The following is an 18,870-nucleotide window of genomic DNA, read 5'->3' as shown; positions in this document are numbered from 1 at the left end:
CCGACCCTGAGGAGCCTGAGGGGCCGAGGACGGCAGCTGAGCAGCCTATAGAGCAGCCGGAGACCCAGGATGGAGGGCTCGCATCGGGCGCAGCCCCATCCCCGGCGTGGCGTGCGCATCTCCCGCCCTACCGGGCACAGGGAGATGGTGGGATAAGGCTGTGGCAGTGGGCGTCCGGAAGGAAGCTCCAGCCCAGCCGAGGGAGCTGCTGATGGTTAGAGATCAGTGATGATGGGGATGGGAGCCGGCGACCGTCAGCCATCCCCCGCCCAGCCGGGCGCAGAGAGATGTGAGACGGCAGGGGTCTGAGAAGTCTGAAAAGCACTGCCATCCCCCACCCAGCTTGGTGCAGGGGGATGCATGAAGGCAGGGGTCAGCAGTGGGGGGTGAGCGGCATGTGCAGCACCACCATCCCCCACCCAGCCGGGTGCAGGGGGATGCATGAAGGCGGGGGGGTGAGTGGCATGTGCCGCACCACCATCCCCCACCCAGCTGGGTGCAGGGGGATGCATGAAGGCAGGGGGGTGAGCGGCATGTGCCGCACCACCATCCCCCACCCAGCCGGGTGCAGGGGGATGCATGAAGGCAGGGGGGTGAGCGGCATGTGCAGCACAACCATCCCCCACCCAGCTGGGTGCAGGGGGATGCGGGATGGAAGGTTAGCGGCAGGGGTGAGCAGCATGTGTCGACCCACCATCCCCCACCCAGCTAGGTGCAGGGGGATGCATAAAGGCAGGGGTCAGTGGGGTGTGAGCGGCCTGTGTAGCTCCACCATCCCCCACCCAGCCGGGTGCAGGGGGATGTGGATGCACAGGGGACCTGGCAGAGGCTGTGATGCCTGGAGCTGAATTTGATTCTCCCGCCCAGCAGGGCGCAGGGAGAAACACCGGCTGTGACGCTCCGGCCGAATCATGCTGTACGGAGGAGGGAGGAGGACGGGCGGTCAGTGCCAGAGCTCCGGGCTGACGTGCCCGGCATCTGACACCGCAAGACACTCTACATGCGCCCCCCGCCGATCGCCGGTGGGGCGGGGGGGGCGGGGAAGGGATGGCAAGAGGCTGCTGCTCCCGGAGGTGAGAGGCGGGGAGCGCATCGGCAACTGCCCGAACAAACGAGCGGGAGCCAGAGGGGGGGAGAGGGGGGAGGCAGGATGCGGAGCCCAAGCAATGCCATGTGACTCTGGGGATCCTGGAGCGGGCTGGGCGAGAGGAATCCCAGCCCGCAGACAGATAGGGAGGAGGGGGGGCCCGCCGGGGGGGTGCTCCGGCAGTGAGGAGAAGCAGGGGGGGAGGGAGGGGCCGTGGCAAACGGATCTCCAAGGGATGGGGGGTGACATGAGGAAGGCCTCGAAGGACTGGGGCCGAGGAAGAGGGGGGGGCAGGTACGTCTCATGGCCGAGCAGCCTGGGGCACCCGGGGGATGGAAAGGGGGGGGGACATTTCAGGGGCAAGAATATCAGTTACCATGTCCTTGGAGAGCCTGCTCGTGGACCCCAGCCAGCAGAAATTCAATGTCCATAGCAGAGGTGCAGGGTCCACAGCAGCTCTTCCAACGACTCTTCCGAAAGACCCAGAATTCCCTGGGGCACACGATTTCCTGAGCTCAGGCCCATCCCATCCCCGTGTCCCAACCAATCGTTCCCCTTGTCACACACCTAGCCATGCCCCCATCAGTCAAGGCTCTCTTTCCCTAGGGGGCTCAAGAGGCCTTCATATTATTTACACGGGTTCTGTCACTGATTAAGTTGGTAATTAAATTCACTTCGTGCCTGCATCTGCAAAAAAATTAGCCTCAGAACCTGTGTAATTAATATGTGTTCGGAATTAAAGGGATGAGGTGGCAACCGTAGTCTGAGCAGTATTGACCTCTGTAGGTCCTTAAAACCAAATTATTTAAAAGTGTGGAAACTTGTAAATATGTAAATAACGGTGACATTCATACGTAAATAGCGATGGCCGGCGGCATTGATGTGTATATCATGCCTCCCTGAGGTCATATCCACAGTAATCTCTAGCAACCAATCAACAAGCAGAAATCATGTGCTGTAACCTCTAGCAACTAATCAGTGAGCCGTAATGTGTGCTGTAACCTCTAGCAACCAGTCAGTGAGCAGTAATGATACACTGTAACCTCAGGCAACCAAATGCAATAGCTGCCTGATCTGATTTAGTAAACTGATTTTGAGTCTAGCTGCTATTTATTGTATGTCTCAGAGCAGGTGGAGAGCAAAACTGCATGGGGGGGGAGCAAAAAAAGTTTTGCACAGGGTCCAATCAATATTAAAGACGGCCCTGGTATCATCATCAAATGCAGCTCATTCAATGCAGTACCTCAAAGAGACATTATGCTTATCATTATCTCCATCCCCGTAAACATAAACATAGTAAAAATCCATGAAACTTCACAAACCAACACAACCATTTCTTGATGTTCAGCATTAAATTTATTGGTTGTTATGCATAAGGCAACATGGCATAAGACATAATGCTCCCATCCAATCAATAATGCTTTATAAATACTGGGCAAATGACTAAATGTTATTTTTTCTGTATGTAACAGAGTGCAGCTCTACTAAAGCTTTACATATATAATACAGAAAGCATCTTCTTGGAGACTGCGTTGGCACTCAGTTGGTCTTCAGTACTCATCATGAAAGGGGTATTCTGGGTGCTGTTTCACCCTAGAGGAGGCAATAAAATCATCAGGGTAAGTCCATTGTAATACATAAATATACTGTGTGTGTGTGTGTTTTATATATATATATATATATATATATATATATATATATATATATATATATATATATATATATTATTTATTTATTTATTTTTCTTACTATACTCTCTTTCTGTAAAAATTCTACTTCAAAAACTTTGAATTCAGTGCTCTCTTCTGGCATTGCTGAGTAATAGCCACACCCCCAGGACAAGTGTCCTAAAAAAACTTTTTTTGAAGAGTGTTGATTACTGAATCTATTGGGCCTTAATTTTGTGTATTTTGGACTGTACAGTAATATCTTGGCACCCTGCATAACTGCTGTAAGAGGAACAAATTCCCCCTGAATTCCAGGGAGACCTTTTTTGCTGTGTGTCAAGCAAACCATTGTGGCCAGAGAATGTACTGAGAGATTTTATAGGTACAGGCATCAGAAGCATATAGAACTCAGTCCCTCAGTGCCAATGCTCATCCTGCTGGAAAGTCACTCAGGGCCCATACTCTGTCTCAGCATGCTGTCTGCAATGACATCACTCCCTTTACAATAATCATGCTGCTGAAATGTGGGGCATGAATTCTTTATATTTGCATCTATTTACTTACTGGTGGTGGTTACACTGTAATAGTTTTATCAATCAGCTTGTAGGGAGATGTGCTGACACAATTGCAGAGCTGTCAGCACCGCTCCATTCAAGAGGCCTGCAAGCAGTAGCACAGAGTTATTAGCTACATCAGCTAAACAGCTTTAGGCACAAGGAGCTCCTATAGCAGGTAGTAACCTCACTGTACACAGCACGGAGCAACTCTGCAGAACATAGACAGACTTTGATTGCAGTGAATTTCTAAGCTGACTATGGCATTTCAAAAACCAGAAGCTGGGGTTGGGTGGCAACTTCGCTGACAGGAGAGGGCCTAAGTAGAGATTGATCAGGGGTGAAGAGCCCCTGGTGCTAGGACATTATTGCAACAGCTGACCCCACAGCCCTATTTTTGAGACACAGCTCAGAGCACTATCATCGTTGAACAACTGACTGGAAAACAGGACTGTCCCAGAATATTTGGGAGAGTTGGTAATTATGCAGCTGAGGGGAAAAGTTGTCAACCTCTGGTAGGCCTCTTTTTTGTCTAAAATGGTTGGGAAAATAGAAAGGGCTTCTATACAACAAATGCATATAAAATGCCAAATGTATACAGGTATGGGAACTTGAGCACCTATATTTATAAATCCCGTCCCTTAGCATGTCTCCATCTTTATTTGTCTCTCAGTACTGATGCTTCTTTCTTAAAAACACATATCTAGAACTCAACACTTACTCTCTAAAAGGTCCATAATGTAGGTTTCTGTCTAGGCTCTCAAGTGTTTTCATATCTTCAGGTTTCAGTTCAAATTCAAAGACCTGTTAGGAAAATAATATTGATTTAAACCATAGGAACATGAACTCCAAGCCTGTCTACTTTTGAGACACATATACAGACAACTTTTCTCATATTTTCGTACAGGCCACTATTGGAAGATGATAACATTTAGCTCGTTGCCATGGGGTAAATTGAATTGGCTGAACTACATCCACAGGATGGTAGCTGAAAAAGACAATGCTAGAAATACACTTTACTTACTTGTAAAATCTAACCTGGACCAAAGGGTTTTTAAGAGGAATTTCTTGAAGATCAATTCTGTTGATCTGGAGGAGGTGTGTGTAAAGCTATGAAATATACATGGACAATTTGCTCCAGGGCCTGACATGTGTCGACCCCTGATTGATTTTGCACAGTACTGAATTAGTCAGAAATTAGAAATATTGAAGCCTACAGTGATTTTCAGGACCCAACATATTGCAGAGTAGCACTCAGGGAGTCTACACACGAGGTAAGTAAATTTTACAACAGAAAAATCTTTGTTTCAGAGTCATATACTGTAGGTAAATGTAATTCACATCTTCATGTGTTTCCACACCGGACTATCAAAAACATTATTAGCGTTACAGTTTAAATGTTTTTGCAATAAATGTCATTTCACAACAGATGAAAATTCAAGAAGTTATAGTAAAAAGCTGTAGTTACCCCAAGGTTTTGCTTGATACGAGCGGGGGTGAAGCTTTTGGCCAAGACCACAATTCCCTTCTGGAGAATGAAGCGCATGGCGACCTCTGCAGAGGAGCGATTGTACTTAGCAGCAATTTTATTCAAAATTGGATCATCAAGTAGGACTGGCAAGCTAAGGTCCACCCTGGAGGGAGCATAAATATTGAATATACTGTATAATAAACATTTTAGAATGTTAAAAGTCAAACATTTACTGGATGTGGAGCTGCAAAGGATACCAGAGCTCTAAATTGTACCCCTATGCAGACCCTTGACATAACCAGCATATTCAAATCCAATACATATTAGCCTTTGCACTAATATGCTTTGGGAACTATCAAACCTTGCATTTATGGCCCACATATATGTCTAGCATTTTGTTCAATACTTGTTTGCCTTATCCCTTGTTAATCCCATGTTAACCTGTTACAGCATTAGGAACATTACTGTAGTTACCCTACCTCCCATTATCAATAACAATTAGCACTATTTCTCCCACTGGCTCCCATTATGGGACATTTCCTCTTCCACTGACACCAACAAAGGGGCACCATTTTATTCCCACTGACACCAACAAGGGGACACTATTCCTCCAGCTGACACCAATAATGTGGCACTATTATTCCCACTGATTGCCAGATAATTTTTTTACTCCCACTGATACCTGACACAGGTGCAATTTTTACTCCTAAGCCCGGGGCATTTTTTACCCCACTGACACTGGGCATTTTTTGTTGCTACAGCCATAGTTGCCCCCTGCCAGTCTGATGGATAATTAACTAACCCTTTAACGGTTTAATTCCTGTAGTAGTGAATGATTAAACCAGCGTTAGTTTTTTCTTTTACTTTCTGGTTCCTCTTTGGGGACGTTTTCTTCCACTTATGTCTTGAGCCACACCAGTAACTCTGATGAGATTTGGAAATTTCCTCTGTCTGTACATACTGTAGGTAACCCAGATAACAAGGATAACTTGCCACAAATTTGTGGCAGTGTGGAATTGTAAGTCTGTTAACTTGCTGCACATTTTCATGGGCAAGATGTACACTTGCAGAGCACATGAAGCACAAGTTCTAGTTGACACTTATCCAATTTGTAGCAAATTTGTGTGGCAAGTTTCTAGCAAGAGCAAAGTTGCAGGATCTACAGCAAGAGCTCTGCAAGTCTACAGCATGAAAATTCAGCTACCATGACTCCTGTGGTGGGTAACAATTGCACAATATAACTGAACGGGAACTTGCAGAATGTTTGAAAAGAAAATTGTTTTCGAGTCATACAATGCGGATTTGCTGCAATTGTGCAGTAAACCCGTGAAGCCTGGCAAGTCTAGCAAGTTATTTTCAAACTTGCAACCCAATTGCTTGCTATCTGGGAAAGGGAGACTCCCCAGTTGGTACATAGACAGCATTAGAACCTGACTGAGGTGCTAAGCCTTCCACACTCTATCCAGAACCAAATACAATTTTGGATAAACTTTAAATAACTATAAATTGTTAAGTCAGAATGTGTTTTAGTAGCACTGGCATGTCTTGTGTCACTGGAATTCAGCTTTTACCACAATTTACATACGTACCAGTTCCTGTCTCTGTGTGAGCCCAAGACGCTGTAAGCCACCAAAACAATGTCCTTGGATTTGCAGTAGGCGTGAAGTTTGTTTTGATTTAAATATACATGACACTCCACCTGCAAATTGTAAATAATAATTTATGCATGGTTGAAACTGGTACTCAAAATATGCATTATTAAAACTGTACAAACCCAAAACAGGCATTGGGACACCCACAGGTTTTGCAGCAGGGGTAAATCAATTGGCAGCCTTTTTATTGTTGACATTTCAATTAAGCTTAGTCTCTTACTCAAGACTTCTTCTTGACGTCTTGAGAAATATGGACTGAGTTTCATTGAAACGTCAACTCTGCTGTTCAGATTTACCTCCGCTGCAAGACCCGTGAGGGGTGCTTCTTTACCGGTTTTGGATTTGAATGGATTTCACCTAGGCATTTACTTCACACATAGTCTGTGGTGGCTATCCTCTGGACCATTATTAAAACTATAGATTGTAGACCAGTGGTCTCCAAACTGTGGCACGGGGCTAGATGTGGTCTTTTGTTTGCATTTATACTGCCCTTGGCATGCTATTTTCATCCATTAATACCAACAATTTGGCATAATTCCCCTCACTGACACCAATAAAGGGGTAGAATGACAGCAACAATGGTGCCCAAAGACACCGATGATGGGGCACAATTCCTTCCAATGACACCAGCGATGGGGAGTTATTTCTCCCACTGACACCAAAGATGGGGCATTGTTTATTTCCACTGATGTTGGGACCTTTTATACTCCCAATAGCCATGTCCTGCCCCCAGTAAGTCTGGAGAGTAAACTGGCCCTTTGTTTAGAAAAGTTTGGAAACCCCTGCTGTAGACCGTTCAGCTACAAATCCATTCATTTGCATTAAATTGGGTTTTGCAATATCAGGTACGTTTAAAGCATAAATCAAGGCACAAATAATACAAAAAACACATACAGTATAATTCTACAATCCTTACACCTTTCCTCATGTTTTACCACCTTAGATACCCTGCAAGTACAGCAATCCATTTTGATCTACCAGAAATGCACGGCATTTTTATAGACTCAGTGGTGCAGCCCTCTTCTCTTTTGATAAAATGACTCTTTTGTCTTTTGATAAAAATTGTAAAGGACCCAGGACCACTCTACATTACTGACAAGATCAACGGGTTTCTTTTGTACTTAACAAACAGATATAACCAAATGCTTCCAATGGTACATTTAACAGAGCAAAAGGAAGCAAATAAGAGAAAGTCATTGTTAAGGTTTACAAATACTTTATCTTGTGTCTTGTAACTCGAAAACCATTGTCTTTGATTATTTTATAAAAGAAACCCCATGGTATATCAATCTATGCACCCAGGGGTTTTCCCCCTACCTTTTAGGACCCTGGCAACGCCCCTGGTACTCCCGATACTATATTTCTAAATCTGTTTTTGCACTGTACCTGGTTGCAAACTGGCTTGTACTTCAGTCCTGGTTTGTTCAGGATACGTTCCAGCTGCCTGCGGTTAAAGTTTGATACTCCGAGGGATCTCACCAAACCTGCATCTTTGCATGCCTCTAGAGCCTGAAATTAAGTATCACCAATTCAGAGTAAATAAAGACAATTATTCAATATAAATGAGCTAATCAACAAATAACTGTGGCATATTATACACCGCATCTTTGAGCAACTCCATCTGCTGCATTTTTGGATTTTACTATCTGCTGGGCTTCAAACATATATGCTGTATACCTTACAGCTGTAAGGTAAGGGGCCTGTGGACACGGAGGTGCCCCCACTGAAGATCACTCCCCTCCCTTCATTTACACCATTGTGTTTTGGATTTTCATTCAGAAGAGTCACATCTGGTGGCAGGACTGTTGTTACATTTTTTTTATATTATTTACAGTATTTTTTATTGTCTCTTGTATGTTATTTTTATTTTATGTTTGGATCATACTTGTTATCTGCCAAGTGTTTGGTTTTTTACAACACTTACCACCGGGACTATTATATATATTTTTTTGATGTTTTTATTTATTTGTTTATTCATGCACTTAGTGTGTTGATATACTTCAGCATATTCTACACGTTTTACAGGAATTGTATATGATCACCTTTGGTATTTTGCACTTGTCTGGCTGCTTTTCATACTCATGTGCACTGTTTATTGATACTCTCTTTGTTGCTTTATGTTAGCACTTTCTTCATACACTATTAAGTGGTATTCCCATGTAGTTCACCATTCATTTGCACATGCCAGCTTCCTTCCCCATTCTGTTCTTACCTATTTTTGATTGATGTTTTTAGGTCATCTGGTATGTTTGTCACATGCACTTTAGTGTAGCCCCTTTCCCCCTTCCTTCATTCCCTTCCTATCACAGTGCAACCACTACCCCCCTACTTTCACTGATTAATAAAGAGTTACAGCAATGACCAGGCCCCAAGGGCCCATTATAGAAAACAACAGTTGAATTCTGAGCAGACTTATTGGACTAGATAACTTGCCTCCTGTTTGATTGTCACTCTAGAAACTAGTCAGCAGCCAATAGGAAACCAAACATCAGTGTTTTTGCCTATGTAGCGAAGCAATACTCCTTGCATGATACAGGGTTTCACTTTAAGAAAATTCACTTACCTCCCATGTAGCACAAAGGTCCACATTATCATAGATGAAAGGCTTGTCCTTATCGGAGGGATCAGATGCTCCACTAGGCTGCACAGGATAGAAAAACAACAAACCATTGCTGAATCCATAACCAATCAGAATATGCCAATATATAAATATGATTTAATTGCAGGTCTTGTACTGAAAAGTTTATTACAGTGTTAGTCCAGACAAAAGTTTTTTTGGGATGAGTAGGGAAGGCTATCATATCATTTTGTTATGTTGTCTATGTCCCTAGAAGAATTTTTCCTTTTTGTGTTACTGGAACAGGTAGAAGAAATCTTTTCCCAATTTGCTAGTATTTAAAGTGTTGGTAGAGCAGTGGACATCACTGTAAGGATTATTGTGTAGGCATGTAGTGAAGGCAGCTCTTTCTAAAACGGTTGAATCCAACAGAGGTCACTGTAGTAGCATTGTAAAAAAAAAAAAAAAAAAAAAAAAAAAAAGACGGCCAAGAAGTGAGAATGTTAACTACAAAAACAAAAAAGGACACCTGGGGATTGGGGAATCACCCCTGTAACCTGTTGAAGTGTATATTTAGCAATCGTTTTATTGGTGTTTTGGATACAGTGGGGAAGGGTTAAAACCTCATTGGGAAGATTTACCTTCACTTTCTGTCTTGGAGACACAACGGGAATGAGGAAATCTCCCCAAAGTGAGATGCATCCCCCTTGGTTTAACCTTTACCCCATGTTCTGGTAACAACTGTAAAAATTTGGATTTCCCAACAATTTTTTTACTGGACACAATAATCACCATGACAAAGGGAGGGTGAATCTCCCCAGAGATGACAGACAGAAAAAAAAAAAGACGACAGTGTCCAACCCTTCCCTAATCTAAAACTGAAAAAAAAAGAATAAAACCATTGAGCTAAACATAACCATTAACACATCTGGAAAGCAATTCTAAAATCTTGATCAACTACAAAATATTTGTAGAGTGTTGATGTTACTCCTGCAATAAAAGTTTATCATTGGCGCTTTGGGATTGTGCCAATGCCAAGCTTCTATAGATAATTTAACATGCAACATGCAAAAAGCGTTTCCTTTGCCACTGATGAGTAATGGTAAACTTTTTATTAAAATGTATCATATTAAAAACGCTTTTTAAAAAAAAAATTAATGTTGCTTTTTAGTGACCTCTGTGCTCTCTACAGTACATCCCCTACATTCCTATTATCTTTTGTTTCTCAAAGCTGCCTAATCCGTAGGAAGGATTTGCTCACTGAACAAAAATGTGTTGGGTTTTCTGCTTGCGCATACATTTTTGTAGCCAAGTCTCATTGTTCTCTGCTGGTGACAAGCACCGGTGGAAAGCGTCCAAAGGGCTAAAAGGCCTAGCACTGTCAGAGAGCTTTTGTTGTTAGCAGGCTGACTAGTTATGCATAAATAATCTGCTTTCTCTCCATTCGTGGAAGCTATAGAGGATGGGAGCATTATTGAATTTATACTCATCCCAATGGGCAACCATTTTCCTTGTGCATTCCAGCTGTTTTGGAGAGGAAAAAAAAGTTGCAAGCTAAACTTAAGGGAAAAAGCTAAATACTTGAATGTTACAAGCTGCCTACATCTGATTTTCACATTTGTTGTTTACAAATTGATTCTATCGCTGCTTTTCCCATTATTTTCCCCTCTCTTCCTGCTAATTTAACTACACAGGAAGCAACTGCATATCTCCCCAATGGGGGGCACAGAGTACACAGGAAGCAAGTGGACAGCTCCCCGATGGGGGGTACAGAGTACACAGGAAGCAAGTGGATATCTCCCCAATGAGGGTACGAAGTACACAGGAAGCAAGTGTATATTTTCCCAATGGGGGTACAAAGTACACAGGAAGCAAGTGTATATCTCCCCAATGGGGGTACAAAGTACTCAGGAAGCAAGTGGATTTCTCCCTCATGGGGGTACAGAATACACAGGAAGCAAGTATATATCTCCCTGATAGGGGTACAGAGTACACAGGAAACAAGTGGATATCTCCCTCATGGGGGTACAGAGTACACATTAAGCAAGTGGATATCTCCCCAATGGGGGTTTCAATAAAGCAAATAAAAATAAAAGCCTAAAAGAGTTTCTAAGCCCCTCCTTGCCTAAAAATGTTGAAACATTTTGACTGGAGTTCCAGTTTCAATCTGTACTAATGCCTTCCCTTCAGTCTTGCACAGTTGTACAGGCTCCTCTTCTGTACTAAAGTAGTTTACGTTGATGTCACTGCACAGTTGAAGCTTCCCACAAAGTGCATTATAAGCTGCAAGTCAGACAGAGCCTGCCCCATTTCTTGGCTGGAGGGCATCCAACATCATCTAGATCTTTTGTCCCCTTCTTGACCATCCCTGGCCCGCCCCTTTCATTCATGGGATTTGAGTTCTTTCCATTTTCTAGGCTCAACATCACATGTGGGCATTATCTACGTAGGTCTGCATGTAAATACGGCATTCTTAGGAACTCCCACTCCTCCAGACTGATAATCACCCACCAAGGCTTGTTTTTATTATATGTATAACTTCTCCCAAGAGCCAGAGCACTACTGGCATTAGGGTTAAGGGCTTTTGAGAGGAGTACTACGGCAAAGTGCTGTGATATTTTCAGGAAACTACTGTGTGCAGAACACCCTGCTGGCTCGTCCCAGCAGCCATGACCTGCCTGCACTGCATAGAGAAGTACAGAGACCTAGTGATGATGTCAGGTGGTCTAAACTAGGGTTTGTAATGAAAATAGAATATACTAATAAATTAATTGGCATATTGAGGGGAGGCTAGGGAGGAACCAGGGAAGCAAATGATAAGCAGAATAACATTCATCGTTTAGCATTTGAAATTTTGTCTAACAGTTAAAAATTTTGTCTAAAAGCGCTATCTGTATATATCACTCACCTTAAGGGAGACAGGCCAGTGCATAAGGAAGAGATCCAGATAATCCATTCCAACATCCCTCAGAGACCTCTCCAAACCTTTGCGTACCATATCAGGGGAAAAGTACGTACACCAGAGCTGGGGAAGAATAACAAAACAGATTGGCTTTCACCTGTACTATTCACTTACTTTTAAATGCAAAAAGATTAAAATGAACCTACTAGATTTAGCACACAATATTTTTAATGTTAAAGGCCGTGTCACTTAGAGCTTCCTGAAATCGAAAATGGCAACTCAACATGGCACAAGTGGTTGTCTCAGTATTGTATTCATTGTTTTTTTTGTTATGATTAAAGCCCTGTAGGCTGAAATGCGTCAACTGACTGTATCTGCGTACTGTACAATGTGGTTTCCTGAATTAAAGCAAGATTTTAGAGCAATAGCGGTCGTGCGAATCATCTTTATGGATCATTGTTTTTTGTTTTTGTTTTTTGCAGACAATTTACTGTGTCGACAACGTTTTGCATGATTAAGGTATTATTTGGGGTTGATTTACTATGGGCAAATAGATTGTGCACTCTACAAGCACAGGTTCCCCAGACCTTAGTAAATGAGGTAAAGCTTCACTTTGCAAAGAATACCAAATCACATGAATGGAAAATAAAAACAAAAACAGCATTTTTGCTTGCACATGATTGGATGATGGAAGCTATCAGTGCTTCCCCTCATTTACAAAGCTCTGAAGCAACTACTCTTGCAAAGTTCACAGTCTATTTGCCTTTAGTAAATCAACCCCTTTGTGTTTCTGTAGATCATTTATTGAGACATTAAGGGCAGGGAGGCTAAATATAGCTAGCGTAGAAGAGAATAAATTATTAATCCAGCCCTGGTGATTTGTGTGTGGGAGGCAGCTGGAAGGTGTTTTTTTTTTTCATGACAGGTACTTGTTAGCATCCATAAAGCACAAGTGTATATGTTTTATAATAGCTACGGTATTTAATTAAAATGAATGTGTGGCCATATATTTATTTATATGTGCAAAAAGGAACACAAGGGGGGGAGGCAGCTAAGTGCAGCACCAATGGGTTTATTGAGATTAAAAAGCCAGATGCAAACTCACAGAAATATATATAATCAAAGTTGTGAGTTTGCATTTGGCTTTTTAATCGTGGTAAACCCATTGATGCTGCATTCATCTAGGGGGGTAGAGGCTAACTTATGTGGATGTTGCATTAGCATTTATTTGAGGCACAATTTCTTTTGTTATTTATTTATTGTATTTGATTTATTTATATTTGACTACCATGAAAAATCTACAAATTAACCTTATTGTTGTATGTATATTATATATATAGGGCAGCAACATTTGCTCATTACATGCTCATGATCTATTTATTGCTTTGCAGTGTTACACAATAGTTTTGGTTTACTGCTTCTTTTCACAATGCATGTCTAAGGGGTGAAAAATATTTGCATATCTATTCCTAGGCTATATTCTCTATTATTTTTTGCTGAAAGTTGTTCATAAAAAAAAAAAAATCAGCATAGACAAAATACTGTTTTATGGCCATTAGATGGAGCAGAGGAGCATATGTATATCCTATGATACACAACACTATCCAATGGCCACAATGCCTCACTCGTACAGAATTTTTTATTTTTAATAAATATCATATTAAATGAAGAAAATATTGCATGAGAACATTCATTTTTGCTCCATTTGCACAGTACAAACTTACATGCAGGTTTGAGTGAGGAACGGTGCAATTTTAAAAATAAATCAATCCCTATGAACTGGGCAACCTATTAAAACAATGCACTCTGTGTATGGCTGATATCTTTTGTCAATAATTGAGAATTTTTAATAACTGAATTGAGATCTCCCTCTAGTGGCTAAACTGCATATCTCTATATATTTGATGTAATAACAAAAATATGAAAGGGCAAGCTTGCACAAATGTGAATAGCATCAAAAATTAAATAACCTACACATTTCATCAGTGACCTTCCATAGTGTCAGGTTTTTGACATGTGCCTTATGTCAGACTATGTCTAAGATGAGTTTAGCATCTCACCTTTCCAGTGTAGAAGATGTCTTCCCTCTTGACTGTGCCATCAGAGATCTTTGAGCGAATGCCATTTCCAATATGCATCTCATTGCCGGTGATGAAGGCGCAGTCGATGTGTCTGTAACCAACATCAATGGCAGTTTTCACAGCTTCCTCTGCAAGACTTTTAGGCACCTGGAAGGGGATGAGAATTACATTTCAGATTAGGCAACACAGCTGGAATGGGAAAAACAGGGGAAAAAATTGGGTGATTGACACAACATGGTGGTTAAAACTGGTTAGGGTTTTATTGCTGTCTGTGTCCTGTAGGGTAGATTCCCTCTCTGTTTGTCTTCAAGACCTCTGTACTGGAAATAAGGACATTAAAACAGTTGTCATTGGAACAAGAATAGAGGGGGAATCTTTTAGTGAGGGCACCTGCTCTTGTGACAATTGTCTAAAAGAGGGGGTTCCTTCCTTTGGAGAGATCTCCTTTCACTTTTTTTTGTGTCTCGACATAGAAAGCAAAGGAAAAGCTCTACTTTTAGATTGTAAACTCTAACGAGCAGGGCCCTCTGATTTCTTCCCCATATTAAAATGTACTGTAATTGTACTGTCTGCCCCCATGTTGTAAAGAGCTATGCAAACTGTTGGTGCTATATAAATCCTGTATAATAATAATAATAATAAGACAAACGTACACAGACAGAAAAAACTGATGTCTCATCAAAGATGATATTCAGATGCACTCCTAGAATCTTGTAAAAATCATCTTCATTAGCAATGTGGTAAACACATAGAAAGAGCCAAGAGACCACATATAGGGAGAAAGCAGGAGATAGTAACGCGTTTCACTAACCTCAGGTCATGAAAAAGCACCTATTTAGTGTGAAACTTGTTACCATCCACTCTTCTCTTCCCATGTGTGGTCTCCTGCCGGTTTCTATGTGTTTACCTCATTGCGAATAAAGATGATTTTTTGAGGATCCTAAAAGCGCAGCCATCCGGATATCTTCTTTGATGTATGCATTTTGCGAACTAGGATAGCACCCGTCCAGGCTGGCGAGTGGAGTTCCCAGTGTTTAAACTTACCTTGCACAGAAGCAGCTTGTTCACGCTGATCCAGAGAAAAACCTGATGGATTTTAATAATACCCTACTCCTATCCAAAATAAAATACAAAAGTTTTGGTGTTGGATATACTTTAATGCTCATTGAGTCCTTCTTTGGTTTCTTAAGTATTCATCTACCAGTAGGGGTATGTAGACCTTGGGTCCTCATCCATGCATCCTTTTCTCTAGTAATGGCATTTTTCGCTTTTAATGCCACAGGTTTTAGAAGGTGAAGGCAATATGACTTATGGCAAACCACATAAGTAAAATGTATAAAAAGGTGAGCTATTACAGTAAAGGCAATTTGTGAGGCATAGAAAGAGGCATTATGGAAAATTGTTTTAGGTAAACAGGGGGCATTTAACAGGTGGTGAGGAGTAGTTATAATTCCTCCGCACCGCCTAATTTATAATTCTGCACTACTGTATCGCATTGCACGAGGTTGCTGCCCTGTCCCATTAAAATGAATGGGTGAGTACCGCTGTCAAACTGTGCACCCCAAGTTAACAATGCCATGGCCGCAAAGCTTTGCAGACACAATATCTGTACAGCTGCGCTCTACTGGGACAATTTGAGTGGGCAGCAAAATTCCCAGATAACAAGCAATTGAGCTGCAAGTTTGAAAATGACTTACTAGGCTATTGCTAGACTTGCCAGGCTTTACAAGTTTGTTGCACAATTGCAGCAAGTCCGCATTGTATGACTCCAGATCAACTTTCTTTGCAAACATTCTGCAAGTTTGCTGCAAGTTCTGGTTCAGTTATGTTGTGCAATAGTCATTCCACCACAGAGTCACTGTGGCTGAATTTTCATGCTGTAGACTTGAGCTCTTCCTGTAGATTCACCACTGCAACTTTTGCTCTTGCTAGAGACTTTCCACACAAATGTGTTACAAATTGGAAAAGTGTCAACTAGAACTTGTGCTTCAAGTGCTCAGCAAGTGTACAACTTGCCAGTGAAAATATGCAGCGAGTTAACAGACTTGCAATTCAACAATGCCACAAATTTGTGGCAAGTTATCCTTGCTATCTGGAGTCATTTCAACTGTTTGTTTTTACCTCCCAATGGCAATCCATCTGAAAGAGCATTTCCTTTTTTGTATTTTTTACGTTCAACCTCCTGGCTGAATGAAAAAAGCTAAGTGTATGCCTTGAATAAAAATACTCAGGTGCCAGTCCGGCTCATTGCACTCAGTGAAGAAAATGAATCTCTGCAACTTAAGAACAAGAGTTTGTGCCACTCCATCTCTTTTGGCCAGTGAGCAGGAACCTATGTCGGTGCACGGTCAGACGTATAGGGGTTGATTTACTAAAACTTGAGAGTGCAAGATCTGGTGCAGCTCTGCATAGAAACCAATTGGCTTCCAGGTTTTATTATTAAAGCTTAATTGAACAAGCTGAAGTTAGAAGTTGATTGGCTACCATGCACAGCTGCACCAGATTTTGCACTCTCCAGTTTTAGTAAATCATCCCCACAGTCTCTAACAAGTATCCTTGTTTTGAACCGAACATTAACATGTGACATCACATGCTTACTTCTCTTTTTAAAGTAAACCTTTCAGGAGAAAAATATGGATACTGTCTTTGCAGGCTTTCTTCCAGGGGTTATGTTGACCCTCTGAGTTCAGTATTGTGATAATCAAGGTTATGGCAGCCCTGTGTTTCACATGGCAAGTTTCTTTTAAGGTGTTTAGTGGTCTCCACTGTATCATTTGTGCTACCTTCTTTTATTTTTTTCTTCTGCACAGTCTTCAGTAATCCAGGGTTCTTGGTTAGGGTTTTCACAGCTGCTTCAGCACAATCAAAGATATGAGTCGTTTTTTCTTTTTTCCAACAGTGATAGGTGCAGTGAAAGAATCGCACCCATGTCTACCAATCACAGAGATCCCAAAAAAGACTAGAAATGAGAACTAAGCCATGTTCACCAACGCGCATTTTTACTGGAAGGTTAACCTCTTCCTTGGCCGAGTTCTCCCTCTTTATGTGCAACCTATGATGACCAATCACAGTAGAGAAGACACAAGTGACTTATCTTCCATAACAGAGTGTGCATGTTTATGCCACAATCATTCAGAGAGGAAAAAAAATGGTTTTTAGTTTTTCATCTTCCCACTAGCATCACATACATCTTATATTTAGCACTACTTAAAGTGTATATAGAGTTGAAAGATCTTAGATCTATCGACTGAATGTAATTCCAATGCCAACATTTTTATTTAAGGTTCTGGATGGATTTCATTCCTCCCTAGAAAGATTTTTCTCTGTTATGTGTCTTGGTGACCACTGTCCAAAGTAATATAAAACGTTTCCCAAATTGGACATCTGTTTTGGTGACAACTAAAAGGGAATTTCTCACTTCCTGTTGTGTCTCCAGGACTAAAATCAAGACAAAACAGGCCACAGACAGCAAACAAAAAAAACAAAACAAAACAAAATCAAGGATTTTAAAGCTGCCCTCCAGCCTTCCCTTCAGTCTTGCACAGTTGCACAGACTCCTCTCCTGTACTGAAAATGCTTACTCTGATTTCAATACACACTGTGAGCTTCTCACAATGTTCATTTAAACCTGCAGCAAGTCAGTTACAGCCCGCCTCATTTCCTGCATCATCTAGCTCTTTCCTCCCCGGCTTGACTGTCCCTGGCACATCCCTTTAATTCATTGGAATTCAGTTCTTTCAATCATGGAAGCTCAGCAACACATGTGGGCATTGCTTAAAATGGTCTATATGCAAACACTGCCTTCTCCTCCAGACTTACATCCACCTATCAAGGCTTTTTTTATTATTTGCAAAACTTCTCCCAATAGCCAGCCCACTGATGGTATCAAGGCTAAGGGCTCTTGAGAGGAGAACTGAATCAGGGCACTGTGATGTTTTCAGGAGGCTATGTACTGCACCCGGCCAGCCCCTCCCACCGGCCACGATCTACCTGTGGTGTCACTGGGTCAAAAAAAAGGATATGTAAATCAAAAAAGGAAAGGTTTTCTTCCAACATGTTATTAGCATGTTGATGGGGGGAGAAAGGAAGAATTGGAGAAGGCAAAATATTAGCAGATTAAACTTCAGCTCTAACTACTCTCTATTCTATCATTAAAAAAAAAGAAAAAAATTGTGGTTTTAGGTATACATTAAAATTGCTTTTATATAACAAATATCAACATTCTGTCACTTCCTTATTTATCTTCAGGTCAAGGATAATGGTAAAATTACAACCTTCTAAATTCTCACAGCACTGAGACCTGTCACAATCTTACTCCAATGAGGCGGATATTACATTGTAGCGCCAAAAGCTTCATTTCTTTTTCTACCTTGGCAGTCTGTGGCTAAGCCTTTCATAATGCAGTTGCAGACCGCATCCCTGGCCTTTATTTAGAGAACAAAAACAACAATAAAAAGAATGAATAATACTTACATCAGGAGCAGCATAAGTGCCCAATCCTAGGATTGGCATCATGTTGCCATCGTTAAGGGTGACACGGGTTTCCTTGGTGAGAGTCATTATTGCGTTACTGGGGTAGTGTGAGGGTTCTAAGCCCTTTACCCGGCTTTATAGCCATCGCTGTGTCCATTGATTAGGTAACACAAGTGGGCGTGGCTACTAATGACAAGCTAAACCCCTTGTCTGAGAACGCAGGGCAAATTGAAAAAAAAAAGCTTAACTAGGTTTATTGAAATCTGCAAACTCATCAGTGGATTTATAAAGAGAGAGAAGTCTAGACTGAACAGGGCGATTATGGCTGACAGACAGTGATGTGCTGGTCCTTGGCACCAATTCTATAGTGATCGCAGAACGAGGGGGTAGCCACTGCTCCCAACTCTTCTGAGGAACGCAGAGCTT

At 41.8% G+C, this 18,870-nt stretch overlaps 1 protein-coding gene across 1 annotated transcript; it reads right to left on the bottom strand.

Annotated features, from left to right (window-relative positions):
• Positions 1-2,420: 2,420 nt before the first annotated feature.
• LOC141132846 (rho crystallin) lies at positions 2,421-18,590 on the bottom strand. The gene is made up of 9 exons (XM_073621767.1): positions 18,445-18,590; positions 13,951-14,118; positions 11,897-12,013; positions 8,995-9,072; positions 7,818-7,940; positions 6,369-6,478; positions 4,777-4,942; positions 4,030-4,112; positions 2,421-2,680 (listed from the first exon to the last, which is right to left on the bottom strand). Exons 1-9 carry the CDS (start codon positions 18,529-18,531, stop codon positions 2,638-2,640), a joined length of 975 nt encoding a protein of 324 aa, XP_073477868.1. The 5' UTR covers positions 18,532-18,590; the 3' UTR covers positions 2,421-2,637.
• Positions 18,591-18,870: the final 280 nt, after the last annotated feature.

Source organism: Aquarana catesbeiana, linkage group LG03, assembly GCF_042186555.1.
Source record: "Aquarana catesbeiana isolate 2022-GZ linkage group LG03, ASM4218655v1, whole genome shotgun sequence".
In the NCBI taxonomy this organism is placed as follows: domain Eukaryota; kingdom Metazoa; phylum Chordata; class Amphibia; order Anura; family Ranidae; genus Aquarana; species Aquarana catesbeiana.
This window is presented reverse-complemented; position numbering and strand designations above follow the sequence as displayed.